This window comes from Staurois parvus, unplaced genomic scaffold (assembly GCF_062004578.1).
Source record: "Staurois parvus isolate SC_StPar_1 unplaced genomic scaffold, SC_StPar_1.0 ptg000243l, whole genome shotgun sequence".
NCBI lineage: Eukaryota > Metazoa > Chordata > Amphibia > Anura > Ranidae > Staurois > Staurois parvus.
The window spans coordinates 6,154,288-6,180,880 of record NW_028318039.1 but is presented as its reverse complement, the minus strand read 5'-3'; the positions used below and the strand labels follow the sequence as shown (position 1 = coordinate 6,180,880).

At 41.5% G+C, this 26,593-nt stretch overlaps 1 protein-coding gene across 2 annotated transcripts in view; it reads right to left on the bottom strand.

Moving 5' to 3' along the window:
- NDFIP2 (Nedd4 family interacting protein 2) overlaps positions 1–26,593 on the bottom strand; it is a 159,218-nt gene that overhangs the window by 40,206 nt on the left and 92,419 nt on the right. For both annotated transcript variants that reach the window (XM_089680462.1, XM_089680464.1), the window contains one exon: positions 14,269–14,393. In XM_089680462.1, coding sequence (XP_089536588.1) covers positions 14,269–14,393 — 125 coding nt within the window. The remainder of the gene's footprint in view (positions 1–14,268; positions 14,394–26,593) is intronic.

The window sequence follows — 26,593 nt, the reverse complement described above, 5'->3', positions numbered from 1 at the left end:
TATATGTAATCTATCTATCTATATATAGTATCCATCTACATGTAATCTATCTATATATAGTATCCATCTATATGTAATCTATCTATATATAGTATCCATCTATATGTAATCTATCTATATATAGTATCCATCTACATGTAATCTATCTATCCATATACAGTATAGTATCCATCTGTATGTATTCTATCTATCTATATATAGTATCTATCTATATGTAATCTATATATAGTATCTATCTCTATGTATTCTATCTATCTATATATAGTATCTATCTATATGTAATCTATCTATATATAGTATCCATCTCTATGTAATCTATCTCTCTATATATAGTATATATCTATATGTAATCTATCTATATATAGTATCTATCACAGAGTGTATGTATGTGACGTACAGACAAATCCAGTATATATATTGCTCACAGTGTATGTTGAATGTACACTTGTTCTTGTCAAATTGCTGTCACTTTGCATCGACTTGCACTTCATGGCCTAAAGATTTCTCAGTGCTGTGCGACTCAAAACATTATCCCCAAAGCCACACTGCTTTAATCTTATCAGAACGGGATGTTCAGCTGACCCCTTAAAAGAGAAACTTTTGACCTTCAGCAAACCCCCCATTGCTATCTGCTGCCAAGGATACCAACCTCAAAGGCTCAGACTCATTAAAGTCTTTTCATTTTCAAACTAGATGCTCCTGTATTTGGTTCCCAGCAGAGAGCAGAACATGGCTAAATGAACCTTAAAGTGCCGCTTCAGCCCTGTTGCTGGCCACGGTAGATAGTTTTGTCCTCTGCGCGATAAGGGAATATGAATAGGCACACTTTGATTGATACTGCAGTAGGCTGTATGCTTCACTGATAACACGACACATCAAACGTCTTTAGTATTCATCGTTCTCACACTTTATGTAGCACGCGCTTAAATAGCTTCTCATAAGACATTATCAGAATACAATTTTTCGATGGTTTCTTTCCAAATCTGTACAAATTTTCTTTAAATGAAATATACACGGTACAGAACACAACAGATTATGTAATCTGCCTTTGTTGATCAGATTTGATAGAGTTTTTATTAATATGGCTGGATATTGGTTCCAGCTTAAATAACAGTACATTGACCGTTTTCGAATGTCCTTGGTGCCGTACTGTTAGTCTCCGCTGTTCTAATAAAAACTAGAAATGCAGCACAGAGGGAACGTAATGTTCAAACATTCTAGTAGCTGTGGAGCTTTTCAATAGTATTTTGTGATTATTATGCTCACCGTAACTGTAACTTGGTATGCGTGACCTCAATCATGAAAAAATGAATTGTTCAAGTGCTAAGCTTCTGTTTTTAGCTACACTTTGTCTTGCTTTCTTTAAAATGTGGACAAAGCGAACATACATACCCAGTACATAGCACCCTCGCAAACTACGCATCTGTGACTCCCACATCAGGGGGATTTGGAAGTACCATTCATACCATAGGAGATACCACTGTGTCATGCAAGTTTTTTTATTGCCTCAACTATGGCATTGTAAAAAGGATGAGTGACAAAACAAGGAAACAATTTTGCACATGTACTTGCTGTTGGAAATATACAGTGCTAAGCATAAATGAGGACACCCCAAAAGATTTGTTAGAAAATGTTGATTCTGAAAGGAAAGTAAAGGTTTTCTATGGGGCACTATACTACAAAATACTCCCACAAATGTGGTTAGTTGATTGCAAACAAGATTTGTTAATTTGCACACACAAAAAAGTATTTTGCCTAACAAATTCATTCAAGGCCATGTTGCAAAAATGAATACCAAAGAAAGTCTTAGGAGCAAAGCTAAATTTTAGCCAACAAAATCCTAATTAACAAGAATTCAGCTACAGTTGCAAGAAAAAGTATGTGAACCCCTTGGGATTACATGGAGTTTTGCATGAATTGGGCATAAAATGTGCTCTGAACGTCATCTAAGTCACAACAATAGAAGAACACAGTCTGCTGAACATAATACTACACAAACATTAGATGTTGCCATGGTTTAATTGCACATAACATGTAAACATTCACAGTGCAGGGAGGAAAAAGTATGTGAGGCCCTAGCTTAATGACTTCTCCCAGAGCTAATTGGAGCCAGGAGTGAGCCAACCTTGACTGCAATCAGTGTGATGATATTGGATGTGTTGCTGACAGCTGTCCTGCCCTTAAAAAACACACACCTGTTTTGGGTTTACTGGTTTCAGGAAGCACGGTCTGATGTGAACCATGCCTCGCAGAAAAGAGCTCTCAGAACACCTATGATCAAGAATTGTTGACTTGCATGAAGCTGGAAAGGGTTACAAAAGTATCTCCAAAAGCCTTGATGTTCATGTGTAAGACAGAATGTCTACAAATGGAGAAAGTTTAGCACTGTTGCTACTCTCCCTAGGCGTGGTCGTCCCGTAAAAATGACTGCAAGAGCACAGCACAGAATGTTGCATGAGGTAAAGAAGAATCCCAGAGTGTCAGCTAAAGACCTACAGAAATCTCGGGCACATGCTAACATTTTTGTTGACACATCTACAATAAGGAAAACATTAAACAAGAATGGAGTACATGGGAGGACACCACGGAGGAAGCCATTGCTGTCCAAAAAGAATATTGCAGCACGTTTGAAGTTTGCAAAAGAGCACCTGGATGTTCCACAGCACTACTGGTAAAATATACTGTGGACAGATGAAACCAAGATTGAGTTATTTGGGAAGAACACACAACACTATGTGTGGAGAAAAAAAGGCACAGCACACCAACATCAAAACCTCATCCCCACTGTAAAACATGGCGGAGGGAGCATCATGGTTTGGGGCTGCTTCAGGGCCTGGACGGATTGTTGTCATTGATGGGAAAATGAATTCCAGAGTTTATCAAGACATTTTGCAGGAAAACGTACAACCATCCGTCCGCCAACTGAAGCTCCGCAGAGGATGGGTGATGCAACAGGACAATGACCCAAAGCATACAAGTAATTCAACAAACCAATGGCTGCAACAGCACAGAATACACCTTCTGGAGTGGCCCAGTCAGAGTCCTGACCTCAACCCGATTGAAATGTCGTGGCATGACCTTAAGAGAGAGATTCACACCAGACATCCCAAGAATATTGCTACACTGAAACAGTTTTGTGAAGAGGAGTGGTCCAAAATTACTCCAGATCGTTGTGCACGTCTGATCTGCAACTACAAGAAACGTTTGGTTGAGGTTATTGCTGCCAAAGGAGGGTCAACCAGTTATTAAGTCCAAAGGTTCACATACTTTTTCTTCCCTGCACTGTGAATGTTTACATGTTATGTGCAATTAAACCATGGCAACATCTAATGTTTGTGTAGTATTATGTTCAGCAGACTGTGTTCTTCTATTGTGACTTAGATGACGTTCAGAGCACATTTTATGCCCAATTCATGCAAAACTCAACGTAATCCCAAGGGGTTCACATACTTTTTCTTGCAACTGTATAGGTGAGTCTAATTATTCATTAAACAGGTCACCAGCAGACAGTTGATTATAAAAGAGCATTACTTAACAAAGAATACCCCTTCCCATTCCATGCTGTCTCCACATGGAAGAGAAATGTCACAAGGCCTGAGAAAGAAAATAATTTATTTAAGGTGAAGGCTACAAGAAAATCAGCAAAGCTTTACTTATCAGTCAAAATACTGTAGCAAAAGCAATACAAAAATTTTACAAAGATGGAACTGCAATCATCTCACAGAGACGTCCAGACCATCTACAGAGGTCAACACCTTCGACAGGAGCGTCTTCTGGTGAAAAGGGTTGAAGAAAATAGCCATGCAAGTTCACTGCAGTTAGCAAAAGAAGTAGAAAGCTAAAACTGGGGCAATTGTTTCCCATGACACAATACGGCATATACTGCAGTGGAATGGCATGCATGGGTGTCGTCCACAAAGGAAGTCTCTCTTAAAGCCCATATACAAAAAAGCCCGCCTAGAATTTTTCCAGGGCCTGTGCTGAAAATGAAGAAGACTACTGGGACTCTGTACTCTGGAGTGATGAGACCAAGACAAATGTTTTTGGAACTGATGACTTCAAAACTGTATGGCGTCACAGGTGAGGAGTACAAGGAATAATGCATGGTGCCTATAGTGAAACATGGTGGTAGCAGTGTCCTTCTGTGGGGCTGCATGAGTGCAGCTTGTGTAAGGGAGCTGAATTTCATTGGTGGTATCATGAATTCATAGATGTACTGATCTACAGTATATTGAAAGATGCTACCATCACTCCGTGCCCTTGGTTGTCGTGACTTTTCCAGCATGACAATGATCCAAAACACACATCTAAGGCCACTGTTGCATTTCTGGAAAAGAACAGGGTGAAAGTGATTCAGTGGCCAAGTAGGTCTCCTGATCTGAACCCAATCGAACACCTATGGAGAATTCTGAAGAGACAAGTTGAGCATCACTCTCCATTCAGCAAACAGGCTCTATGTCAGGGCAGGAGCTGAGGAACGGACAGGCAGGCCTAACAATATAACGCACTGGCTGACGACAACCACCACCCACAGACCAAAGTCCCTCAGGGCGCAGAGTCTAAGTCCCAGGCTGCCCTTCACCAGGGCCCCTGATGGTGGGGATGGACTTGACGCAGCCAGGAACCAGGTCGCGGCCCCCGAGACACCTCAGCTGCGGTAATGGCCGCCGCCAATGGCGTGTAGCTGGTGGAAGAGACAAAAGAGTAGTCAGACAAGCCGGGGTCAACAACAACAGGACAAAACAGTACAGGACAGCAGACGAAAATCACAGGTCACGAGCCGGGTTCAGCAACAGAGGGTCAGATCAAAGGAGAATACAAAGAATAGTCAAGTCACAAGCCGAATCAGATACCAGGAGAGTCACGAGAGTCAGAACAGAGTAATAGCAACACCAAGTCACAAGACACAAGTGCAAAGAGCATGTGCAGGCCACAGGCTTATATGTCATCAGCCACACCCCTCCGGGGGATGGACCACAGAAACCAGAAGGCATAAAAGGATTCCCATCATGCACAGCAGAATCCAAGATGGACACCAGCACATGGAGTAACATAACCTCAGGGAAAAGGTAGGACCTTGACACTCTAAAAGAGGTTGTTCTTGCAATATGTCGCCAACTTCTTCATTCCATGCCTAGAAGACTTGGTACTGTCCTTACAAATCATGGACCTCACACAAAATACTAGATGTAGTAGTTTATGTTGTGGGGTATATTCATTTTTCCATCAACTAATTTGAAGAAAACAAAAAAATTTTTTAATCTGCAATCTGCTGGATATCTAAACGGATATGGACTGGGTAATGTGTTAGGAACCTACGGATGCCCTATCGTTTGATGGAAATTACAATTATTAACCTACAGAGGACTAAATTCAAAGATACCCCGAAAATCAAAGTGAAAAAATGATGCAGCAGGCTAGTCAATTTTGCTGAAATTTCACAGCAGCAACTCAAAATGGTACTCGGTAGTTTGTATGGCCCTCAAGTGCTTGTATCCATGCCGGTAACTCCGGGACATGCTCCTAATGAGACATTAGATGGTGTCCTGGGGTATTTCCTCCCAGATCTGGACCAGGACATGACTGAGCTCCTGGACAGTCTGAGATGCAACCTGGCGGTGTCAGATGGACCGAAACATGATATCCCAGAGGTGTTCTATTGGATTTAGGTCAGGCAAGCGTGGTGGGCCATTCAATGGTATCAATTCCTTCATCCTCCAGGATATGCCTGCATACTCTCACCACATGAGGCCGGGCTTTGTCGTGCACCAGGAGGAACCCAGGACCCACTGCACCAGCGTAGGGTCTGACAATGGGTCTGAAGATTTCAGCCCGATATCTAATGGCAGTCAGGGTGCCATTGTTTAGCCTGTAGAGGTCTGTGCATCCCTCCATGGATATGCCTTCCCAGACCAGCACTGACCTACCACCAAAATGGTCATGCTGAATGATGTTACAGACAGCATAAGGTTCTCCATGGCTTCTTTAGACCCTTTCAAGTCTGTCACATGGGCTCAGGGCAAACCTGCTCTCATCTGTGAAAAGCACAGGGCACCAGTGGTGGACCTGCCAGTTCTGGTGTTCAATGGCAAATGCCAATCGAGCTCTATGGTGCCAGGCAGTGAGCACAGGGCCCACTAGGGGACGTTGGGCCCTCAGGCCACCCTCATGAAGTTTGTTTCTGATTGTTTGGTCAGAAACAATCTTACCAGTGACCTGCTGGAGGCCATTTTGTAGAGCTCTGGCAGTGCTCATCCTGTTCCTGTTGCACAAAATAGCAGATATCAGTCCTGCTGATGGGTTAAGGGCCATCTACGGCCCTGTCCAGCTCTCCAAGAGTAACTGCCTGTCTCCTGGAATCTCCTCTACGCTCTTGAGACTGTGCTGGGAGACACAGCAAACCTTCTGGCAATGGCATGAATTTATGTTGTTTTTTGTTTTACTATTTGGTCTTTTTTTTATTTTTTTTTAGCACAACAAATAAAAACCCAGTGATGATCAAATACCACCAAGAGAAAGCTCTATTTTCATGAAAAAAAAAAAAGATAGAAATTTCATTTGTGTATAGTGTTGCATGACCGCACAATTGTCAGTTAAAGTAATGCTGTGCTGCGCTGTATAGCAAAAAATGGCCTGGTCATGAATTGGGGGTAAATCTTGCGGAAGGCAAGTGGATAGATAGATTAATAGATAGACATACATCATTTTATTTTTTCCCATGTAACATGATCCAGCATCTGCACCTTCTTCCCTTGATCCCTCCCTCCATGTGACAGTGGGTGTGGGATCTTCTCTTTTTTCAATTTGAAAAAAGGGTGGCCGTGTGGGGCTCCGTAACATTCATTCACAGTTTCCTGAGAAATAATAGACTAGAACTACCATCAGCCATTGTGGCTGACTGCTTGTAGTTTTCAAAGAACTACAAGGGTAATGATGAGCGCTCTTGTAGATCATTGATCTTCCTGCTCTCAAGTAACTGCCTTCCCAAGTGAGGTACAGGAAGACAGCTATCCCGAGAGTCTGCAGGAGCCTGACATTGCACCCACAATCTGTGATCATGGGTGCAATGCTCTATAGCAAGGGTGTCAAGCTGGCAGCCCTGCAGCTGTTGCCAAACTACAAGTCCCATGAGGCATTGCAAGACTGACATTTACAAGCATGACTCCCAAAGGCAGAGGCATGATGGGGACTTGTAGTTTCTCAACAGCTTGAGGGCCGCCAGTTTGACAGCCCTGCTCTACAGGCTCCTCAGAAAAAAAAAAGGAAATACACATTATTTTACCTGCAAAAAAATGTGCATGTACTATTTTTTTTTCAAAAGGTGAACTTTTAATCCAGACCATAAAAACCCCCATAACATCATGATGTATATGAAATCAGAACCACAAAATAGCTTGCACTTATCCATGATAGTGCAACTGTGCAGCACATACAGTTGCACTGGTCTCTTGAGTGCTGCCCGAGTGATTGCCAACTGTATACTCAACACAGTGGGGCCACTTGGTACCTCTGCCATTCAGAGAACTTCTTGTATTTTTTCAATAAAAAACAAAGCATCTTCTGATTGGATGAAGCGGAGATCATAACATAACCTGTGCTTCCTTTCTGCCTCATCCAATTAGAGAATACCTGGTTTTCACTGAAGACGTACTCTAAACGGCATGAAGAGCGACTCCCCGCCCCACCCTTCCCCTTCTCTGTATTCAGTATACAAACACAGCAAAGTTGCTTGCGCAGCACCCAGAAATGACTAACGCCAACTGTATGTATGCAACACAGAATTTCTGCATCCCTGATGACCTTCTGGATGTGGATATGAATCATCCTATGTACTTATGTAATGAAGCTGGACCAATGTAAGCGTTCCAGCTTTCTCACATAGAAAAAAAAAGAAAAAAAAAAAAAAGAGAGAATTCTTGGAGGTCAGGTTGAACTGCTCTGTTGAAATAAAAAAAGCTATTCTTCATAGAGTTCAAACAACTTGACATTTGTAAATGCGTGTATTGGGTTTAGGAACGTCAAACGCTTGGGTGTTAATTCATTTCATTGGATAGAATACCAATTTATTCTGGCCACTGAAATGTATTAAAGCTCAATCACTAAAACGCTGCTGTTTCTGGACGCACTGCCAGTAGGTTTTTTTTTTCTGCCTCTAAACGCCTATGTGTGCATGAACAACATAGGCTAACATGCAGGGGTGTTTAGAGGCAGAGAAAAAAAAATGCCAGACACCCCTAACAGCCACAATAAAAATGCCAAGTGTGCATGAGGCCATAGAGAGAAAAAAGAGCTTCTGCTGTGCTCTCTCTTCAACAAATCCATAACAATCTGTGTCTCCACCAGGGGCGGACTGACAGCTCATGGGGCCCCCCGGCAATAGGGGATCATGGGGCCCCTGTGTCCTTGCCCAAACTCAAAAAAGCCTATGAAAAAGGTAGTGCCCGAGTTTCCAAATGGTCAGTCCGCCCCTGGTCTCCACTGTACCCAATTTAATCTGATTTAAAAAAAACTATATATTGTATATTAATAAGATGCTGGTGCCAAATTGTAACCGGAACAGACAGAGGTTTAACATCAGCCCCCACACCAGCAGAACAAGACTGATGAGCATAGTGTGTGTATCTCTGCGGGTCCTGTATAAAGGAAAGACTATAGCTGCCAGTAGAGGTAAAGTTAATCTCAGCTGGGATGAAGTCAATATCAGCAGATCGGAACGTAATATCTATGTTATATGTGCATCCTGGTTCTTTGGAGACCAATCCAGATGGCATGACTCTGACCTTGGTTCCCATAGCACTGGACAGACCTAATAAAACCTCTCACATAAAAGTGCACAGAACTGACTATCAGTACTAAAAATCTTTCCCCAGATGCAGCATTTCCTTGAATGCACCAGATTATTGGGGCTGTAAAAGATCAAACCACAAATTGAACAGTTCCGTCTTAGCACTGTAAAGCAGAAAACACTGTGCAGAGATTTCCCAGCATTTCAAAATCGACCCCAAGAACATTAGTGGGACATAAATGGTCTTTATAGCTATTTCCTATGTCTTCGTAATAAATATTGTATCATTTAGGACCAGCATATGAGCACCTTTTTCTAGATTTTACTGGGAAATTTTCAGTATTGTGCGGAAAGGCTAAATTCTAACTCTCATAATGTAAAAATACAGAGTTAAAGTCTGTATTCACAAAAAAAGAAAAAAAAAAAAGAAAAATCTGGCATTTTCATGCTTAAACACAGATCTTTCCAGAACAGTGGAGAAATATAAAACCCAAACAAAACCTGCTTCTACAAAAAGTAAAGCAATACTGACACACAGTGGACAAATAGATGTACAGCAATGCTACCAAAACAGTACTGTATACTTAAAGCGCAACCATAGGTAGATATGAAAGAAAACCATTTAATCTGGTTATATATTCATTAAATCTACTTATATGTATTTTAAACAGTACCCCTTTAGTGCAGTATGTCTTAGTAAAAACCAACGAGAGGAAGGGCAACGATGTAAACAAATTAGACCTTTCTGTGTCGCTCAGTGCGGTGAATCTATGGAATCTGCTTCCAAATAAAGAAAAAAGGGGGGAAAAAAAAAAAACCACTGTGCACTAAAAGCTTCTTTTATTCCAAGTTAGCCAAGACACAAGATTACGCTCTGAACGCCCTTTCCTTCGGTACAGAAGAAAAGACTTTAGAGCTTTACCTTGCATCCGCTGATAATCATGAACAAAAGAAAGAGGTTTTTAGTGGACACAGAGGAGTTTATTTACTAAATCTAGAGAGTGCAAAATCAGGCTTAATTCTGCATAGAAACCAATCAGCTTCTAACCTCGGCTTGTTCAATTAAGCTTTGGCAATAAGACCTGGCAGTTGATTGGTTTCTATGCTGACATAAGCCTGATTTTGCACTCTCCAGCTTTATTAAATAACATCTTCCCCTTTTCTTTATTTTGGTATTGTTGAGACTGGAACAAGCCTAGCCATACACGCATATATTTCCCTTGTTCAGCCTGTGGGCTAGATTGTAAGCTCCATGAGCAGGGTCCTCCTATTTCTTCTGAACTGTATTGTAATTGTACTGTTGCCCTTTATATTGTGAACTGCTGCACAAACTGTTTGTATTATATAAATTCTGTGTAATAAAAATAATAATAATAAATGGGAGAAAACTAATAGATTCCTCCATCTACCGGTACATAACAGTGGCAACCACCCCCACCTATAACTTCCCTTTGCAGTAAGGTGCACATGGAAGGGCAATGCACATCACAAACGATTTCCCAGCACACTTACCAGCCAGCCTGCAAAACAATCAAATTGACCCTGCCGTCTAACCTTTTTAAAGCAGAGGGTATTGTTTGCACACATCTGAAAATATACGAGTAAGTTGCAGTGCCCACGTCAAGGGACCTCTGTGTATACTATGGTCCTAGCTCTAGAATTTTCAGAGCCTCCATGCTAGGAGCATATACAAGAATGGATCAACTAAGGGCAGGTATGCCTGGAGGGAGCCCGCCCCTCCTTAAAGGCAAAAGGGGTAAAACCTTCTGGAGTTCAAGTAGTTAAGAAAGCCAAACATTCACTGTACCTTAGAGCAGCCTTTCTCAACCAGGGTGCCCAGGCACCCTGGGATGCCTTCAGGGGTGCTTTGGCAAAATGTCTAAACATTGTCCAAAACTTGTATACAAGCCAGTAGGTGGAACAAGCCTGTCTTTTAGTTACACAAAGTCACAGGTTCTCATTGTGCACCATTACGACCTTCTAGCAGCCGGCATCCTGACAACCAATGACATCATCAGTTGATAAGGAGGATGTCAGTTGCCTGCACAGCATCCTAGTTTGATGCTGCCCTGCCCCTCTCTATCAGTGCTCGGGTCACATTAGCTCAGTGATGGAGAAAAATTGAGGGAGAGGAGAACCATTGGAATACTAGTCAGTACCAGTGTGCAAAAGTGTATTTGCTTTGGAAGAATAATTCACTTCTAATGTTGGGTGTCCTACATGTGTGGATGTTGCTGCTATTAGAATAGTTTTTCACATTTTATAATGGGGTGCCTCGGGACTGTCCATAATTGTAAATGGTGCCTTGACTGCAAAAAGGTTGAGAAACACTACCTTAGAGGATGCAGTCACAGTGCTGCCTAAATATTTTCCACCTGGCTCCCTTGATTTTTTTAACTGAAATTTGTTGAGCTGTTGAGCTGAGTGGTGTGACCTATAGCTCGAATTTCAGCTGATTCAGCCGGTGTATGTAGGTGTATAGCCAGCCAGCCAGCTAGGTTATCAAAGAGAAATCATCTAGGCTTGTTCCCAGTCTTGGAAACACCAAAATAAAGAAAAAAAAGAAGATCTCACTCTATGTCCACTAAAAACATCTCTCTTTTATTCCTAATTCCAACAGGACACAATATAAAGCACCAAAGCTTTTCCTTCTGTACAGCGGGAAATGCATCAGTGCTTAATCTTATGTCCTGTGCTAACACTGAATCAAAGAAAGAAGCTTTTAGTGAACAAAATGTGCATTTTTCCCTTTTCTGACGGTCTGGCTATCTATGAACCAACCTGGAGCAGGTGCTATATATACAGAAATGGAGTCTATTGATTGCAGGAGAGCACAGAAGTAAAAGCTCCTTTCTTACCTTGACTGGACTACAGCATAGAAGTAAATGGTCTCAGGACTTGGCTATGATGTCTGAGTTAGAAAAACAGACCAACACAAATATACATTTTTGTAGCAGGTAAGACCATCCCACACATACTGTATGTGTTTTGAATTTATATTTAGCCATTTGCCTAAGGTATTAAAGTGGTTGTAAGAGGTAAAAAGTTTTTTTATCTCAATGCATTCTCTTTATTAAAGTAAAAAAAGCTTTTATGAGCACTCCCCCCAAATACTCACCTGAGCCCGATCTCGGTCCAGCTATGTGCATATCTGCAGCAGCTATTCTCCGCTCTCCCTGCTCTCACAGGATTGGCTGAGAGCAGTGGGAACCATTGGCTTCCACTGCTGTCAATCAAATCCAGTGACGAGAGAGTAGTAGGCGGGGCTGAGACGCACTGGGTGCATCAATGACACACAGAGCGCAGCTCGTGATTGAACATGCAAGTGTCCCACCATAGGAAGCAGCTTTCTATGGCGGCACACAGAGATGAGCAAGAACTTGTAGCACTTGCAGGGCATCCCAGAAGGGAAGAATCAGGGCTGCTCTGCGCAAAACCAAACGCACAGAGTTGGTATGACATGCTTTTTGTTAAAAAAAAAAAAATTTACGATCACTTTAAAGTTGTTGAAAACCTCTGACATGAAATATGAACAAAGCATATCCTTCTATAGTATATACTTGTTTCAATCCAGAGCACTAAGTGTGATTTATGTCTGTGGACTCGTCGTTCTGCTATTTACATGAGCACTTCTAAAAAGTTTTCTAGACACCAGGTTATAAAAAGGTGACAAGCGAGGAGAGCTCTAACACAGCCTGTTGTTGACAGCCTCAGCTCTGCTCCTGTGTGAAGGGGGGGGTGTCCCTTCCCTCCAATCAGCTCTCACTGAGGTCTGCAGAGTGCAACTTCAGACGCCCACACCCTGCTTTCTGAAAGCACAGACAAGCTGTATAAATTCTGCACGTTGAACGGCCATAGAGAAGACTGCAGATAAACAGATACAACTTTATTTCTTTTCTGTGTATCACCTGAGGCCAGTCACTTCACTGGGTATATGTAAGGATTTACAACCAATTTACAGTTTGTATTGCTAGTCTGTTTTATGATGTCCATCATTTGATACTTGTGATTGCAAGGGACAGCAGGCAAAAGGAGGGAAGCAGGCCATACATTCCTGTTAACTGGCTTGAGATTCAGACCATGGGTGACCCTGGTGACACCGTACGACTCCAAAAACGTTGATTGAAAAATTAAAGGAGTTGGGTGAAAAAAAGTCTAGCAAACAGTGACTGTAGGCATTCCTCTACAGTTAAGTATTTGGGCATTCTGACAGCTGCAGGTGCTGGCTGTCCAAAAACAAAAGCTGACAGTGGGAGAGTCATCCATCCACACCGTTTAGCATAGATGGGAAAATCAATGGATTTTTCTTGTTAAAACCCCATTTACACTTGTGTGACTTTTCATGCAACTTTGGACATCAGAGCTGCATGACAAAGTTGTACCTCATGCTTTTCAATGACAGCCATACATACTGTATGTGTGCAACTTAAAGTGGCAGCAACCGTAAAGTATTTCATGTACTAATTTGGTCCAACTTTAATGCAACTTGAGGGCCAAAGACTCCAATGTTAACCCTCAAAAGTTGCATGAAAGTTGTACCTGAATGTTTTACATGCAACAGTGGTGCAAAAGTGGGTGAGAATTTGCAGAGGGACAAGTCACACCCATCCAAAGTTGCGTCAAAGTAGCACTCCAAAGTAGCGCAACTTTCAGGTCTTACAAGTGTGAATGGAGCCTCAATCTGCTGGGCTAAACAAGCGAAAATTAGATGTATGGCCAGCTGGAGTAGAGCATGTGTACAAACGCAACACCTAATTGGACACTGACAAAGAACACCAGAGGTTTGGGGTGTAAGAATGAGACAAGTTTACGGAAATTACCTATCATATTTACTTTCAGAGCACAGATGAAAGGCACTATGTATCTTAGATTGTGTATGCAGTACCTCCCAAAAAAAACATCTTTCCAAGTTGAATCTACATCTCATGACTATTATAACAATTTATCAATATACTTATATATACAATATATAATTACAACAGATAAGAGTCCAGAAATGCAAGTAAAAGTTTGGAATATGCAAATCCAACATTTCGTATTCCTGAAATGTGCCTGCTGTACCATGTACTTGTATGACAAAGTATCCCTTTCTCTGTCTTCTCTCTCTGCCAGTCCCTCTGTTTTCCTATTAAAAACTGACCACTTCAGGCATGAAAGCACAGCATTGTCAGTTCTCTACCTGTACTGGGAACTCAGCCTGCTCTCCTCCAATGATCAGACTTGAACTTACACACCTCCCCCTGCATAGCCTTTTACTGGGAAGATTAGTGTGATTCTGTTTCTCCTCCCCCAGTTCTTATGTAGCTGAGAACAGAGGGAATGTGATAACTTATAAAAAAGGGAAAGAAATATAATGTCTACACACAAATGTTTTGTCTTTCAATTCTATTTTAAACTGAATGGGCTGTTTTACAAAGTGAGGGTTTCCATATACTGTAACTGCACAACAAATTAAAAAAACAGATGGGGAAAAAACAACTTACCCTAACAATTAAAATCCATTTGATCAGTGATAATCCAAAGCCACAGATTGCTCCATAGCGTCCAGCAATTGTGTTGGTTATGCAAAATGACAAGCAGAATCCAATCCAGTTGAAAATGAAGGCCACTAAGGAAAAAAGCAGATAAATGTTATTAATATGATGGATTCCTTCAGAACATAGTTCGTCTACACTCACTGGCCACTTTATTAGGTACATTATTATTATATATTCTTATAATACAGGATTTATATAGCGCCAACAGTTTGCTCAGCGCTTTACAATATAAGGGAGACAATACAGCAACAATACAGTTCAATACAAGAGGGTTAGGAAGGCCCTGCTCCTTGGAGCTTACAATCTAAGAGGGAGGGGCTAGTGATACAAAAGGTAGTAACTGTGGCGGATAGACTGGTGGAAGGAGTAGAAGATTCCATTATTTGCTGAGAGCAGGATAGGCTTCCCTGAAGAGATAGGTTTTCAGACATCACCTAAAAGTGAGCAGAGTAGGCGATAGTCTGATAAATTGGGGTAGAGAGTTCCAGAGAATGGAGGAAGCTCTGGAGAAGTCCTGAAGATGAGCATGGGAGGAGGAGACAAGGGAGCTAGAGAGCAGGAGGTAGTGCATGGAGCAGAGAGTACGGTTTGGGTGATATCTGGACACAAAATTGGTAATGTAACTTGGTGCAGAGCTATAAATGGCTTCATAAGTTATTATTAATCTTTTGAATTTAATCCGTTGGGCAATGGGAAGCCAGTGGAAGGACTGGCAGAGAGTGATGGCAGATACAGAACGGTTAGCAAGGTTAACGAGTCTGACAGCAGCATTCATGATAGACTGAAGAGGGGATAGCCTGCGATGAGGTAGGCCATTGAGGAGGGAGTTACAATAGTCAAGATGAGAGATAACAAGGGGGTGAATAAGTTGCTTAGTGGTTTCCAAGGTTAGAAACGGCCGTATCTTGGAGATGTTACAGAGGTGAAGTCTACAAGATTTGGACAGTGATTGGATTTAGGGGTGAAAGGACAGATGGGAGTCTAGGATTACACCTAGTACCCTGGCATAAGGGGAGGGAATGATGATTGTGTTATTGATCTTGATGGAGAAGTCAGGGGAGGGGGCACGAGCTGGGGGGAATACTAAGAGCTCAGTTTTGGAAAGAGTGAGTTTGAGGAAGTGGAGTAACATCCATGCAGATATGTCACTTAGTAGGTTAGTAATGCGAGAGGAGACTGAAGGGGTGAGGGGTAGACAGATAGATTTGTGTGTCATCAGCATAGAGATGGTACTTAAAGCCATGGGAGTTTATCAAGTGACCAAGGGAGGAGGTGTAGATGGAGAAGAGTAGAGGACAGAACCTTGAGGGATCCCTACAGAAAGAGGTACATAGTTACATAGTTAGTCTGGTTGAAAAAAGACAAAAGTCCATCCACTTCAACCATTAAAAAAAAAAAGTTATAATCCTATACCCACAGTTGATCCAGAGGAAGGCAAAAAAACCCAGCAAAGCATGATCCAATTTGCTCCTGCAGGGAAAAAAAATGCCTTCCTGATCCCCTGAGAGGCAGTCGGATATTTCCTGGATTAACATTTGTTCAATTGCTTTATAACACAAATTGCTAATCAGCCAATTCGGCACGAGCACGTGGTAATGACGACTTGCTGACGTTCAGTGACTTTGAACGTGGCATGGTTGTTGGTGCCAGATGACCTGGTCTGTGTATTTCAAAAACGGCTGATCTACTGGGATTTTAACGCACAACCATCTCTAGGGTTTACAGAAAATGGTCCGAAAAAGAGAAAATATCCAGTGAGTGGCACCTGTATGGACAAAAATGCCTTGTTGATGTCACAGGAGAACGGGCAGATTGGTTGCTCCGACATTCAGATGGTAGTCAGAATTTGGCATAAACAACATGAAAGCAATGATTCAGGCTGGTGGTGGTGGCGTAATGATATTGGGATATTTTCTTGGCAATAGCAAGGTGTACCTAATAAAGTGGCCAGTGAGTGTACATGCATTTAATATACAGCAAGAAAATACAACTCATTGTTTTTAAAAGCACATACTTACCATGGCACCTACAAAGGATAAAACAACCCAATTTTAGTGAGCCCATGTTTTTCCTGTGTAGCATCTTAGATTTCACCCTTACAGGGGCGGACATAAGATGCCCCTGGTAACTTTATCATAGGCTTTTTTGAGTTTGGGCAAGGACACAGGGGCCCCATGATCCCCTATTGCCCGGGGGCCCCATGAGTTGTCAGTCTGCCCCAGCACCCTTACCCACCTTAACACCCCCTAAACCTGGGAAAAAAAAAGTCTAACTGACACAAAACCTCCACAGTCAATAACATGTAAAGGTATATAAGAAGGGAAACATTACTCCTACATACGAACCAGCGCTGAAAATGACATTGCTCATTTTTTTCTAAACTGTATGGAACGCTTATTTTTTAAGCTTTTAGAGCTTTATTCTGTGCATAGCTCTGCAGCTTTCAATAACTGAGGTTTGTGCACCTACCAGTAAAGTGGGTAGTTCATGAAGGACTACACCTCCCATGATGCTTTTTACTTATTCTAAAGAAACAGGCTGAACATGGTGACATACTGAGCCAGGACACATCAGCCTGTAGTCCACAGCAGTAGACTACTTAAGGGTGACAACATGCTCTTGCATAGAAACATACAAGCAGCGTTGTCAGCCTAAAAAACAGTAAGGAGAAGAGAATGCACTTCATAGACAAAACAAAACGAAAGCAAAGTCTACAGAGGCAAAGCAACATAGGGTATGCGACCATATACTTTTTGATTTCAGTTTAGATACACTTTAAAGCAGTAGTAAATGGTCTATATGAACTTTTACCTACAGGTAAGATTATAATAAGACAGGCTCTAGGTACAATGAACATTTCCTAAACCTCCATAGTTTAGGAGATATGCACATCGGCAATAGCCAATAACCTCAGTGGCACATGTGCAGTGATACTCTATATTCAAGGTGCAGAGTGTTCCGTGAAATGCAGAGCACCATGCCGCAATCACGACTCCTGTGTGCATGTGTAGGCATGTGAACCGTAAAGGAAGAAAATGGGAAGATGGAAGCACCAGGAGCAGTAACAGCGCACCGCTGGAAGACTTTGTTTAAGAGCTAAGTTGGTCATAATGTGCTATTATGTGGTGCATAAACCTACAGGGGCCCCAAATAGTTAAATTGTTACCCAGTTTACTACTGCTTTAAAGCAAAAAGCATTTACATAATTTCCACAATAAATCCACAAAACAAGGTTTTGTTTTCCCCGGACAATAGCAGAATGACAGCTGAGCGGGACTCTCGTCGATCCAAGTGAGCGTCATATGACATCCTTCCTGGATCGCGTCACGGGCTACGCTGTGGCGAGATCTGTCACCAGCTGTGTACCTTAGACACAGCCGATGACAGATCTGTGGACCGGCCCATTGCCAGTACCATGTGACCTGCTGTGACCAATCACAGCAGGTCACATGACAATTGTAAACCATGGACGACTTCCTTTCATGCCATCCGTATACAATTGTGTCACTAGCTGTGATTGGTCACAGTGATCACATGCACAGACTGGGCAAATCACAGCCCATCTGTGTCATGTGATTAGCCATGGCCAACCACAGCTACTCACAACAAAGAATCCCGAATAAATCAATTTCATTCAGTTAAATGCTTGCTTATAGCAAAGAGATTCTTTGCTATAAGCAATTATAATATGTAAAAAAAAGAGAAAAATTCTGATCACTTCCCCAAAGTAGTAAAATGTTACTATGATAACAGTATGCTACTCTGGTCACAGTGTATTATGAAAAAAAAGTCTTGAAAAAAAAGTCTTAAAAAAAAAAAAAGTCTTAAAAAAAAAGAACATTTTTTTAAATAATCCAAAAATTGAATACAAATATACTTTTTTTTCACTACTGTCACCAGTTAGTGTCCCTGATCACCACCACACCAGTTATATGATGACTCTGTACTGCACTGGTGACCGCATGTTTAAAAAAAAAAAAAATTGTGAAAATTTTCTTCATTTTCCAAAAAATTATGACAAAAAAGCTACATGTTCAAAACACTCGCAATGCCTCTTACTAAATACCTTTTACTGTCTACTTTGCAAAAAGGGGTCATTTGGGGGATACCTGTACTGTTCTGACATTTTTGGGCCTCAAGAAATCATATTGGTCATCAGTACTTGATCAATTTTCAGATATATACCATAATTTGTGAACTCTATAACTTTAATACAGAATAAATAATAACTTGTTTTATTTGCACCAAAGAAATGTAGCAGAATACAGCTTGGTCTAAATTTATGAAGAACAATTATTTATTTGCAAAAACAGAAACAAAGAAAAAACCTTAAATACCACCAAAATAAAATAAGTTTTGTGAACAAAATGCTAAAACATTTGGGTACAACACTGCATGACCGTGCAATTGTCATTCAAAGTGTGAAAGCGCTGAAAGCTGAAAATTGGCCTGGGCAGGAAGGGGGTAAAAGTGTCCAGTATTGAGGTGGTTAAGGAGGAACTGAACTGTGGAAGCTGTGTCCCAAAAAAGGGCAGGCAGAGGGAAAAGGAGCAGTCATCAGAAATGCTTGTGAATAACTGCCGGTGATCTTTTCCATTACTAATGTCTTGATCTGCACTAGGTCTCTTTGTGCTGGCATCTTGGTAGAGGCAGAGCTTTGCTTCCTTATATCAGAGCCTCCAGCAAGGAAAACAAGTGAGCATCACAGTAATGACATCACCAAATCTCATTCCAAAGCACCACTTTAAACACAGTGGGTAGAGCCATGCAAACAATTTATGTGTGCCTATCTGGAAATCCAGAAATGCTGGTTTATAACACAACCTATATTTACAGTCATTTATTCATAGAACTCTTTCTGGCTGCACGGTGGGGAAAAACATGATGCACTAAAGTGGGGTTCAGGACTTGCCTACTGCTAATACTCCATACATAGTATTGTACCCAATTCTCTTAAGAGGTGTTTACATCTAAACCGTAAATCCAGCTTCTTTTATTATGGAATGACAGTATCTAATCTGATGAAGTTAAATTTGAAATGCTAAAGAAGCAAGCACTTCATCCCAGAATCATCAAATACATTTATTTTAATTACTGCATAGACTAAAAACAACACGCTTTATATACGACTCAAGAATAAATTAAGGAAGCATCTCCAGCAAAAGCCTAAATCAATATAATCAGTTAAGGAGTAAATGACAGTCATGAAGTCATTTGCTCATGCTACAAATGTAATGAGAGGATTGCCACTTGACAAAAGGAAAGTGGCTAAATCGTTCTTAGCTTTTGCTCAATAGGTCAGCAATGGATGCCAATTAGAGTTGCTGCGCTCACAGCTTCCATCCTCCGAATACCACCACTTTTGACATGCACTATTAGAGCGTAGTTTACCACTACATACAATCATACATTACACTGAAGCCACAAGTCTATTGAAAAGTAAATATTTAAAGCTATCTCTGTATTTATTGCATTAATCTATACGGCACAGTTGTAGTCTCCATGCACACTGTGCGTTTTGATAATGCTGGTAAAGTTAGCTGTGCAAAGTCACGTTAAAAATGTAAGTTTTCCAGCTTTTTTAAAGCATTTTTGCATTAGAATTTAGCAGCAGTTTCGTTCATGTTTTTTATTTACCAAAAAGGAATTTTTTTTTGGTCAAAAAAAGTCCAAAAACGCCGCCTTACGGCCCTTTATCGCGTTTTGCTGCATTTTTCAGCGTTCTTACAGCTAAAAAAAACTCCTTTAGAAACCCACTAGTCCTGGGGGTTTTTTTCCAGCCAAAAAACATTGATTAGAGTCTATGTGTGCATGGACACACAGGATAACATGCTGGGGGGTTTACTAGCTGTAGAAAAAAACGTCAAAAGCCAAAAACAGCAGCTGTAAAAACGTCAAGTGTGCATGAGGGCTAATTCTGTTTATCAGGGGATGCGATTGGCATAGCAATAAAAGCACCTGCTCTCGTCAATTTATAATTAGCTGTTTAAAATAAGGTGCACATGGGCAGGGCAGTTCACAAAACAATACAATAAAAAATCTCCAGCAATGTTATCAGCAGCCCTATCTGATGGCCTGCAAGATACGCTCACATTACAGAAAGTCTATTGTTTTCAGTCACCCCAGACCTAACTCTTAGGCTGGCCATACATTATACAATTATCTGCAGATTTTTGGTTTAGATTTACCAAAAACCATATAATAGGAGGATAACCTAAACAACACTTTCAGTTGTATCCAATTAGGCAGGCCCTTGCACTACATAGTTGAAGGTAAATCTAAAGGAAATTGGGCAGAAAATCTGCAGATAATTGTATAATGTATGGCCAGCCTTAGACATGCATTTAAGGAGATATGCAGTGAAGCACAGTCATTGTGCAGTACTACTACCAAGCAGGAAATTTAGCCTGTATACAGTATGTACTGAATAAATATGACTGCCCTCATGTATGTACAAAAACAAAGTTTTTGTGTTTTTTTTTTAACACAAAATTGCATTTACTGCTGTATGAAGAAATCCAAGAACTATGGTAGGGAGATCCTAAAATATGCAGGAAGCCAGTGACACTAAAAGGAAAAAAAAATATTCACATGTATTCTTAAAGCCCAACCTTGGGAAACTTTAAAATGATCCCTGACAGTAGGGCTGTGCCCATATTGCAAGGGTTAATTGCTCAAAAAAGCCAGCTATACATGGTTAGACTCTTGGCTAGGCTTTGAATCATGCATGACAGAACTCAACAAATCCCAGGCGCCATGTCGCTATGGCAACCAGAAATTGCATCGTGGCACCTGGGCTCACACATATGTGTGCTGAAATTACAATGTCATTCCGGTTTCTGTGTGATTTCAGTACAGGTGCAATTTTCTCTCTCTCTCTCCACAACTGCCTCCCATTGACTGCGATGCAAAAAAGCCTCCCATTGACTGCGATGCAAAAAAGCCTCCCATTGACTGCGATGCAAAAAAGCCTCCCATTGACTGCGATGCAAAAAAGCCTCCCATTGACTGCGATGCAAAAAAGCCTCCCATTGACTGCGATGCAAAAAAGCCTCCCATTGACTGCGATGCAAAAAAGCCTCCCATTGACTGCGATGCAAAAAAGCCTCCCATTGACTGCGATGCAAAAAAGCCTCCCATTGACTGCGATGCAAAAAAGCCTCCCATTGACTGAGATGCAAAAAGGCCTCCCATTGATTGCGATGCAAGAAAGCCTCCCATTGACTGCGATGCAAAAAAGCCTCCCATTGACTGCGATGCAAAAAAGCCTCCCATTGACCGCGATGCAAAAAAGCCTCCCATTGACCGCGATGCAAAAAAGCCTCCCATTGACCGCGATGCAAAAAAGCCTCCCATTGACCGCGATGCAAAAAAGCCTCCCATTGACTGCGATGCAAAAAAGCCTCCCATTGACTGCGATGCAAAAAAGCCTCCCATTGACCGCGATGCAAAAAAGCCTCCCATTGACCGCGATGCAAAAAAGCCTCCCATTGACTGCGATGCAAAAAAGCCTCCCATTGGCTGCGATGCAGAAAAGCCTCCCATTGACTGCGATGTAAAAAAGCCTCCCATTGATTACGATGCAAAAAAGCCTCCCATTGACTGCGATGCAAAAAAGCCTCCCATTGATTGCGATGCAAAAAGGCCTCCCATTGACTTCAATGCAAACACGCCTTCCATTGACTTCAATGCAAACACGCCTTCCATTGACTTCAATGCAAACACGCCTTAAGCATTCAGATAAAATGGTAGACAGGAGTGAGGATATATTTTAATATAATAGGCATACGAAGGCTTTAAAGCAATTCTAAGGGTTCACAGCAAGCAGCTTGCGATAGGGGCACCTGCTGCTCTGTATGTCCATTCACATGGGCTTGGCCCGCCCCCTCTCTTCTCATTGGCTGACTGGCTGTGATTGACAGCAGTAGCCAATGGCTCCCACTTGCTATCTCAGCCAAGGAGGAGGCAGAGACCCGGAACAGGCGAGGCTGTCAGTCACATCGCTGAACCCTGATGAGGCTCAGGAAAGTACTGTGGGGGCACTGCTGCACACAGAAGGTTTTTTACCTTCATGTATAGAATGCATGAAGGTAAAGAACCTTCAGCCTTTACAACCATTTTAAGACTAGAGGGATAACAAGGAGTTCTTCTAGCTCACACCCAAAAGTGCATCAGGGATGTGGTAGCCAAACTATAGACTGCCTGACCATTGATTACATAATTCTCGGAACCATGAAACGTTCTGTAAAACGTAGTTCTGTAATAGGGCAAAAATCTCTGAAGCTGTGAGCATGTATGCACATACTAGGAAACATTAACCTGATAATAGAGCGGGCAGAGGATCTACCAGTCTGTAGGCCTCATGAAAACCTTAGAACTTGCGCTATCCCATTGAGGGAAAACAATGTCCTGTCGGCTGACCTTACAGGGAAGTAGAGGAAATATAAAAGATAGACATTTCCTTGCAAGGAAGAAAGGAGGCACACAAATATGGATGACCCTCATTGTTTAAAAGGTGGTGGTGGTGGTTGGGATTGGGGGTGGGGGATGGGGGGCAAGCATCAGATACAGGCATCCATAAACAGTACTTGGGTGTGTGAAGTAAACAGTGTGGACATGAAAGACACACATTACACTGTTCAGGGTAGGCAGACACCTAGTCATTTGCAGTAGGGGTTCCCAATATTTCCTCCAGATCAGAGATCTCCAAACTTTCTAAACAAAGGGCCAGTTTACTGTTCTTCAGACATTAGGAGGGGCGGACTGGCCATTAGGAGTAGAAAAGGACCTGATGTCAGTGAGAGGAATTCTGTCCCACCATTAATGTTATTGGGCCCCATTGTTGGTGTAATTGAGAGGAATTGTGCCCCTTCATTGGTGTCAGTTGAGGGAATTATGCCCCATTGTTGGTATCAGTGGATGAAATAGTGCTCCAAGGGCCGGATAAAAGCAAGAAAAGGGCCACATCCGGCCCTCAGGCTGCAGTTTGGAGACCACTGCTCCAGATGAAGAACAACAGAACTCAGATTAGAGACTGACCAACAGACAGAGCCTTGAATTTGGAAAAAAAAATGTAAGAACTAGACTTAGTGAGTTTGTTGGGTTCCCATATCCATATGGAAAATCCTCCCAGAATGAGAGAAGTGAAAAGACTAATTCCCATCCCCTCTAGATTCAGGCAAATAATTAGCAGAACTATTTGGCCTAAAGGACTAATTTGTGCACAGCCCAAACCACAGAGGTTCCACCTCTGGAGGAAAATCGAAAACTACTGAGGGCCACCATAAGAAGGGGAACTATGTGAAAAAGAGTTCCCCCACACTCCCATTATACTCAGTGAGTGTAGATGATATGACCCTTGACTCAGGAGAAAGATATGAGAATTTAGAACACCAACTCATTTGGGTGAAAGTCTTCTGGGCATTCCATAATGGGGAAGTCGAGAAAAGAAGGACCCTAGGCTGGGCATACTAACCTGTGTTGTGAATAGAGTGTAAACACTTGCGAAGTACACTGAAGAGTCAGACCCTAAGGACAAGGGAGTCGTTGCAACTGTTTGCTGTCAATTTAGCAAGTCACAAAATCCTTCAGAGGAGAGAGCTTGCAATTCAAGGAGTGCAAACCAACTTGATGGAAAAGGACTATTCTCAAGGATAGATTTCCACCAGGGTAGGTATCATAGATCCCAGGGAGCATTAACTCCTGATGAACTGGCTGATCAAAAAGGTTTAAAGTACAGCTACATGGGGAAGATTGAGAATCCCAACTGAAAGAAGATAAAGCAGGGTCAACAAAGAACCTCTCACTTGCAAAAGTGGAGGGGTCAAATTGAGGCGGTCACCTGCGCTAGGAGAGCAAATCTCTCTCTCTCTATATATACATACACACATACATATACACATGTAGGAGAGCATCTCTCTCTCTCTCTCTCTCTCTCTCTCTCTCTCTCTCTCTCTCTCTCTCTCTCTCTCTCTCTCTCTCTCTCTCTCTCTCTCTCTCTCTCTCTCTCTCTCTATATATATATATATATATATATATATATATATATATATATATATATATATATATATACACACACACATACATATACACACACACACACACATATATATATATATATATATATATACATACATACATACATATATACATACACACACTCTCTGTGTGGAGTTTTCTTTCTTTTTTCAATTGTAAAAATTTGCACAACTGTTATTGCACATCTTTATGCACTTTAATTATGTGTATTAGGCATACTGATTTTGCACCATATTTGTTTATTTTTCTTTACACTAGGCATATAGGGAGCTGTTACAAACTTTATGTAATATCTTCAAAATTGGAGGGGTACCAGTCATGTGAAGAGCTGAGCAAGATGAAACAAAAAGGACTTCAGACCAAGATTTGCTGCTTGAGAAGGAGGTAAACTACGAGGTACTACTACAGTAGTTGATGAAGAATGTCTGTCGTCCCCCCCCCCCCCATCTTAAGATCTTCTGCATTGAGGCAGGAGTACAATCCATGCACCAAGAGGAGGAGGAAACAGTGGGAACACACTTTGCTTGGTTTATTTTGATTATAGAGTCAACATTTTGCACATAAAGCAATGATCCATCGTTATACCCTGCCTTGTGTTAAAGAGCAAGTTTCTCCAAAACCTTTTTGGGGGATAAGAGTAGAAACCCTGTCAGATTTTCATTGTCCGTGGCAACATTACTGACCCCTTTATTTTTTGTTACGGTAACTGTTCCTCTATACTAGCCTCTCTCAACTTTTTTTTTACCCAGAAGAGCCCATGAAATAATTTTCAGGTCTCCTGAAACCCCCCCCTAAAACCAATTCATTAGGGGTTAGTGGGAGATATGATCCCTACATTGGTGATCAGTAGGAAGAAAGCCCCCCTTACACACAGCTAAAAAGTTAATTGGTATCATACCCTATGACTAAGCCCCCGGTGGCCAGGGAAGAAGGGTGTGTGGTTTAGTGGACACATGTAGGCTGAGGCTGTTCTTTATTGTTTATTCACCTGGGCTGGTTGGGAGTAGCAGCAATCCTTTCCTTTTTACATTTACTTGCCTCCTGGATTGGTAAAAGGAAAAGCCTGCACCTTAATTTCAGGGACAGAGATATGCTTTCACCCCTACTTTGAGTGGTGCCAAAAGCAATCAAACGGGTCTCACTGGTTTCATGCCGCTGACTCTGTCAAGGATGTTGGCTCTGGTACTACACAGGCACTAAGAAAGGTCAATCAGTCACAGCCCAAGGAACCCCTAGCAACCTCTGGAGGAACCATAGTTGAGAATTCCTGCTCTATACAACACTATGCACCTTTACATACTTCTCGAAAATGCATAAAAACAGAATTCTCAGTTTGCATATACCACAATACATGTTCAAGGTGGCAAAATGCATACAAAAGTGATACCTTTTCGGCTTATCCATAATCAGCCAGCAAAATGCCAAACTAATTGTTCTTAGCACAAATAAAGGGATACACTGTATATATGTAGCACCAAGATGGGAGGAGAGCTATAGAGCCAGTTTGGTCACTGACCTGCATTTTGCAACAGAATAGAAAAAATGACTGTGCTCAAATTCAAACTGCATATAAATACTGTTATGTTAATATCCCAATTCTTGTGAGGAATCCGTATGCTCATAATTATACATATGCATATTTTATTTTAATTTTAACATTTTTATGTAGATGCCCTTCTGGTTTTAGAACAGTAGATAGAATATAACCAGTATATTGTGGCGCTATTAGGCTGGGTCACCAGTCAAGAGGGGTGTTATCACCTCTTTCACATCACTACCATTTGGTGGTGCTGTGAAATATTCTCATATTTGTGGTGACATACTATTATTATTTTAATTATTAAGTTGCTTGTCATTTATCTTTTCAACTCTAGATTGTGTTATATCACATTTTAACATCAAATTGATGGATTAATTAGTAGGTGTGTCGTCACCTTCCCCTACAATTTGTAACTAATGGGGGCAATCCTCTGGGGCTTTGAGTCCTATATAAGGAGTGTGGTGGGGTGCATGTACGTGCGCCTGATGAGGTCATTTCTGATGAAACGCATAGGGTGGAGCCACGTACACACGCTACCACACATGCACGACCGTCGGCCATTTTGGATGCTGGAAAGAATTGATCTTTTTGTTTGTACATGCTTGTTTATGTCTACTACCACGAGTGCAATTTTATTAGAATAAAGGATCTTTTATTAAGGATTTTACACTATGTGGAGCAATTTATTCCTTT